The sequence below is a fragment of the Tasmannia lanceolata genome, unplaced genomic scaffold (assembly GCF_043159265.1).
Source record: "Tasmannia lanceolata isolate RefF3 unplaced genomic scaffold, GAP_Taslan_0.1 ptg000002l, whole genome shotgun sequence".
Taxonomy (NCBI): Eukaryota; Viridiplantae; Streptophyta; class Magnoliopsida; order Canellales; family Winteraceae; genus Tasmannia; species Tasmannia lanceolata.
Genome location: NW_027518679.1, coordinates 37,631,699 through 37,637,011, shown reverse-complemented (window position 1 = coordinate 37,637,011; position 5,313 = coordinate 37,631,699). Strand labels below are relative to the sequence as shown.

At 44.1% G+C, this 5,313-nt stretch overlaps 1 protein-coding gene across 2 annotated transcripts; it reads left to right on the top strand.

Moving 5' to 3' along the window:
* LOC143871789 (receptor-like protein kinase FERONIA) lies at positions 1-3,946 on the top strand. 2 transcript variants are annotated; one of them, XM_077376699.1, is made up of 2 exons: positions 1-3,293; positions 3,539-3,946. In XM_077376699.1, the coding sequence occupies exon 1, from the start codon at positions 551-553 to the stop codon at positions 3,251-3,253; it is 2,703 nt and encodes a 900-aa protein (XP_077232814.1). In that variant the 5' UTR covers positions 1-550; the 3' UTR covers positions 3,254-3,293; positions 3,539-3,946. The 2 variants fall into 2 exon arrangements, with proteins under 2 accessions (XP_077232814.1, XP_077232813.1); XM_077376698.1 differs by having other exon boundaries at positions 3,407-3,772.
* Positions 3,947-5,313: the final 1,367 nt, after the last annotated feature.

Sequence of the window (5,313 nt, the reverse complement as noted above, 5' to 3'; positions counted from 1 at the left end):
TTTCTCGTCTTCCTTTAACAGTTGGATCCCGAAATTTCAGCGTCAAATCGAATTTTCGGCAATTTTTCTGGTAAATATTTATGTTTTTCTTCTGCCCTTTTTAGTCATATTTTCATTAGATTGAAATCAATTAGGGTTTGGAAACGTCATCTCTAGGGTTCAGAAAAAAACTAGATCTGATGTGATCTTATTTTTACTTGATCTGTTTGATTTCAGAAAAAACCCTAGATCTTATGTTCTATTGAATCTGTGATCCTTTCTTTCTTGATCTGCTGGATTTTAGCATTTTTGATTGATTTTTCAGACAAAACCCTAGATCTTAGTTTCTATGGACGATTCGTAGCTTGAATCGGCTAGTTTTGGGGAAATCCACATCTGATGTGATTTTTCTTTCTTCATCTGCTAGAATTTAGGGTTTTGGATTGATTTTCAGACAAAACCCTAGATCTAAGGTTCTACTATAGCTTGAATCAGCTAATTTTCTCTTTGGAGGGAGTCTTTAGACATCATCTGATCTGCAAAAACTTTTTTTTCCCTTTTTTTCGCCACCATGAAGAAGACCAATAAAAACCATTTTCTTTCCATTTTTAACCCTCTCTGCCTTTCCTTCTTCTTTCTCCATTTAATCTCTGCTGCCACTGATAATTCGACCTATAGACCTGCTGATGACATCCTCTTAGCTTGCGGCTCACCTGCGGCAGGATTGCCGGATGCCGATGGCCGCATATGGAACAGTGATGTCGGCTCAAAATTCGCACCCTCATTACAAAACACCAGAATTTCCACAGCCCAGACCCAGGACCCTAGCCTTCCTAGTTCAATCCCTTACATGACCGCTCGAATCTTTACCTCCGAATTCACCTATACCTTCCCTGTTGGCGCTGGCCGCATGTTTGTCCGCCTCTATTTCTACCCCAATAATTACAATAATCTCAATCCTGATAATGCTGTCTTCTCTGTAGCCTCCGGTCCCTACACTCTCCTTAACAATTTCAGTGCCTCCCTTACCACTCAAGCTATGAATTTCGTCTACCTCATCCGTGAATTCTCCATTAACACAACGGGGGAATTCTTGAATTTAACCTTTACCCCATCTTCCAATATGTCCAATGCATATGCTTTCGTGAATGGGATTGAGGTCGTCTCCATGCCCGATATCTTCCAGGTGGGTGACCCCATGTTGATTGGAGCAAATCAGCTTTTCCCCATTGAAAAGAGCACTGTCCTTCAGAGCATGTTTCGATTAAATGTTGGTGGGAGCTACATCTCACCTGTTGGCGATTCTGGCCTGTATCGGCCGTGGTCAGATGACTCGCCTTATATATACGGTGCTGCTTTTGGGGTCTCGTACTCTAAAGATCCAAACGTTACTATCATGTACCCGACTTCTCTCCCAACCTACATTGCACCCATGGATGTGTATGGCACTGCAAGGTCAATGGGGCCTGACCCAAACATCAACAGGAATTACAATCTGACTTGGATTTTACCAATCGATTCCGGGTTTACGTACCTGGTCAGGCTCCATTTCTGTGAGATACAGTCTGAATATTTCAAGGTCAATCAAAGGGTGTTTGGCATCTTCATCAATAATCAGACTGCTGAACCTGCGGCAGATGTGATTGCTTGGACTGGAAATAAAGGGGGTATTCCGATATTTAAAGATTATGTCTTGATAATTCCACGTGGGGGTGCTCAAGAACTGTGGGTTGCGCTTCACCCAGACATACCGTCAGGGTCAGAGTATTACGACGCAATCTTAAATGGCCTCGAGCTCTTTAAGTTAAATGATAGCACAGGTAATCTCGCCGGGCCTAATCCAACCCCACTTCCAGTACAAGAAGAGGTAAATCCAAGCTTGGCTAGACAACCATTGAAGTCAGGGCACTCGAAAAATCAAACTCCAGTTATTGTAGGAAGTGTGGTGGGCGGCATTGTTATCGTCTCTCTAATTGCGCTTGTATTTGCTATTTTCCGGCGACGAAAACAAGGAAAGGACACCGCCACCGGCGCGAGTGACGGGCCATCTGGTTGGCTCCCTCTATCACTGTATGGAAACTCGCATTCTGCAGGCTCTGCCAAGACTGGAACCACAGGGAGCTATGCCTCATCTCTCCCTTCGAATCTTTGCCGTCATTTCTCATTTGCAGAGATCAAAGCAGCCACCAACGATTTTGATGAGGCCCGTCTCCTTGGGGTTGGGGGGTTTGGGAAGGTCTACAAGGGTGACATTGATGGCGGCACCACCAAGGTTGCTATCAAGCGTGGGAACCCACTCTCCGAGCAGGGAGTGCATGAGTTCCAGACTGAGATCGAGATGCTCTCGAAGCTGCGCCACCGCCATCTCGTCTCCCTGATTGGGTACTGCGAAGAGAACTGTGAAATGATCCTTGTCTATGACTACATGGCCCACGGGACCCTCCGTGAGCACCTATACAAAACCAAGAAGCCACCCCTCCCATGGAAGCAGAGGCTTGAGATCTGTATTGGGGCTGCACGAGGCTTGCATTACCTCCACACCGGCGCCAAATACACCATCATTCATCGAGATGTCAAGACAACGAACATTCTCTTAGACGAGAAATGGGTGGCAAAGGTTTCCGATTTTGGGTTGTCAAAGACTGGGCCAACATTGGATCATACCCATGTCAGCACCGTCGTGAAAGGAAGTTTCGGGTATTTGGATCCAGAATACTTCCGGCGGCAGCAATTGACCGAGAAATCCGACGTTTACTCATTCGGGGTCGTGTTGTTTGAGGCTTTATGTGCTCGTCCAGCTTTGAACCCGACATTGCCAAAGGAGCAAGTGAGCTTGGCAGAGTGGGCATTGCATTGCCAGAAGAAAGGCATTCTTGATCAGATAACTGACCCATATCTGAAAGGGAAAATTGCCCCCGATTGCTTCAAGAAATTTGCAGAGACCGCAGAGAAGTGTGTAGCTGATCAGGGAATCGATCGACCGGCAATGGGTGATGTGTTGTGGAACCTCGAATTTGCACTTCAATTGCAGGAGAGTGCAGAGGATAGCGGTGGAATTCGCAGTGATACTGACAATGAGGAGACTCCATTCACTGCCACTGCTTCGGCGAAAAAAGATCTTGACATGTCAATGGGTTTCGAGGGGAATGTATCAGATACTAGGAGCAGTGGGACTACAATGAGCATAGGAGGGCGGAGCCTTGCAAGTGAGGATTCAGATGGGCTGACTCCGAGTGCTGTTTTCTCTCAGATCATGAACCCAAAAGGACGGTGATCGGAGAATTTAACAGGATTTTTTGGGGTGCCGGAATCCGGTAAGTAACTGCTAAATATTCATCATCTTAATGTTGGCATTTGTCTTCCATTTTCGTTCTGTTTTCTTTTCGTATGTTTGATGAGTGTTGTTGTATTTTATTGTGTCCTTCAGATTTGTCAAGGACTCAGAAAATGTAATAATGTTGTATTCTGTTTGAAGACCTTTACGACTTGGGTTTTCTTTTCTTTTGTGCATTGGAATTATGAGGAAAAGATATAGATTGCATTCAGACTTCCATTACAGGTTCTGTGCCTGATAGGCAGCAGGTGGAGAGAGGTGGGAAGGAGCTGTTTATTCATGGAGATAATTCTATATCTTTGAACGGGCTTACTGATATTGGCACAACCATGTTTTAATAACTCCACAAACTCAGGTTGTCTTTTTCTTTTTTAATTAGCTTCTGAGACCTTTTTTAGGAACTGTAGTGTAACCTTTGACAGCTAAATACTCATCATCCCACTGTTGGAATTTGTCTTCCATTTTCGTTCTGTTCAATATTCTTCATCTCAGTGTTGGAATTTGTCTTCCATTTTCATTCTGTTTTGTTTTCATATTCTTGATGAATGTAGTTGTTGTGTTTTATTGTGTTCTTCAGTTGTGTCAAGGACTCAAGAAAATGTAATAATGTTGTATGCTGTTTGAGACCTTTAAGACTTGGGTTTTCTTTTCTTTTTGTGTTTGAATTGTGAGGAGAGGATATTGCTACATCATACCTACTTTGAATGTATTTAATTCTGTCGTTGAATATTCTAGGTGTTTTTTTTAATAAAAAAATAGAGGGGTGATTATTCTAGCTTTATCAAACCTCATAGATTGAATGTGACGATTAGGAACAAAACAAAAGAACATGGCCTCCAAAAATGCCAATCTGAATACAGGCAGCATCCTCTCTTTTTTTTGAATGGCTGCCAGCGTCCTTTGACTGTAGCTTTATGAAAAAGGAGGGAAGGAGGGCCATGAAAGTTTTTTCCATGGAATATTTTGTTGGGACGCGGTTAGAACTCACCCTTAAAAGCTAGAAATTAAGGGGAGGGTGCCAAGTCCTTAAAAGCCCATCCAAATCTCTTTACCTTTCCGATGTGGTATCTTTGCTTTTCTGTGGAAACCATAACAATCTCCCCCTACACGTAGAAGCAACGTGGATACTCTCGTCCCTTCTCATAGGAGCGACGTGGGAACTACGAGATCTTCTCCGAGGGATTGTAAACTGTGGTTGTTGAGATATTCCTTGAGGGATTTTTGTTCCATCCTCAAGGGCACACAAGAGTTACCATGCCCCGGCTCTATTACCACTTGTTGGGACTCAGGTAGAACTCAACCTTAAAAGTTAGCCGTTAAGGGGAGGGTGCCCAAGTCCTTATTAGCCCATCCACATCCCTTTAATTTCTCCTATGTGTGATATTTGCTTTTGCATGGAACCCCCAACAATCTCCCCCTCCACACCGAAGCAACGTGAACAATCTTGCCCTTCCGTGCGGGTGCAATGTGGGAATAACGAGATCTTCCCCGAGGGATTTTCCATCCTCGGAGGCATATCGGGGTTATCGAGATCTTCCTCGAGGGTTTTTTCACCGTCCTCAAGGGTACACAAAGGTTACCACGCCCCGGCTCTGATGCCACTCGTTAGGACCCTAGGTAGAACTCACCCTTAAAAGCTACCTGTTAAGCCCATCCACATCGAATCACTTTTCCGATGTGGGATCTTTTGCTTTTATGGGGAACCCCCAACACTCTCCCCTTCCACTCGGAAGTAACGTAGGAATTACGAGATCTTCTCCGAGGGAGTTTCACCATCCGAGAAGGTACACAGGGGTTGAGGGAGTTTCACCATCCGAGAAGGTACACAGGGGTTGCCGAGATCTTCCCCGATGGATTTTTTCCATCCTCAAGGGCAAACAGTATAGATGAGTTGTATTTTGGTTATTGTCAATAAGATAAGGTGTATCTTTTTTATCATTTTCTATGAGATATGACTATTTTGGTTTTGGTCATCTTTGATGTGGTGATAAAAAAATAAA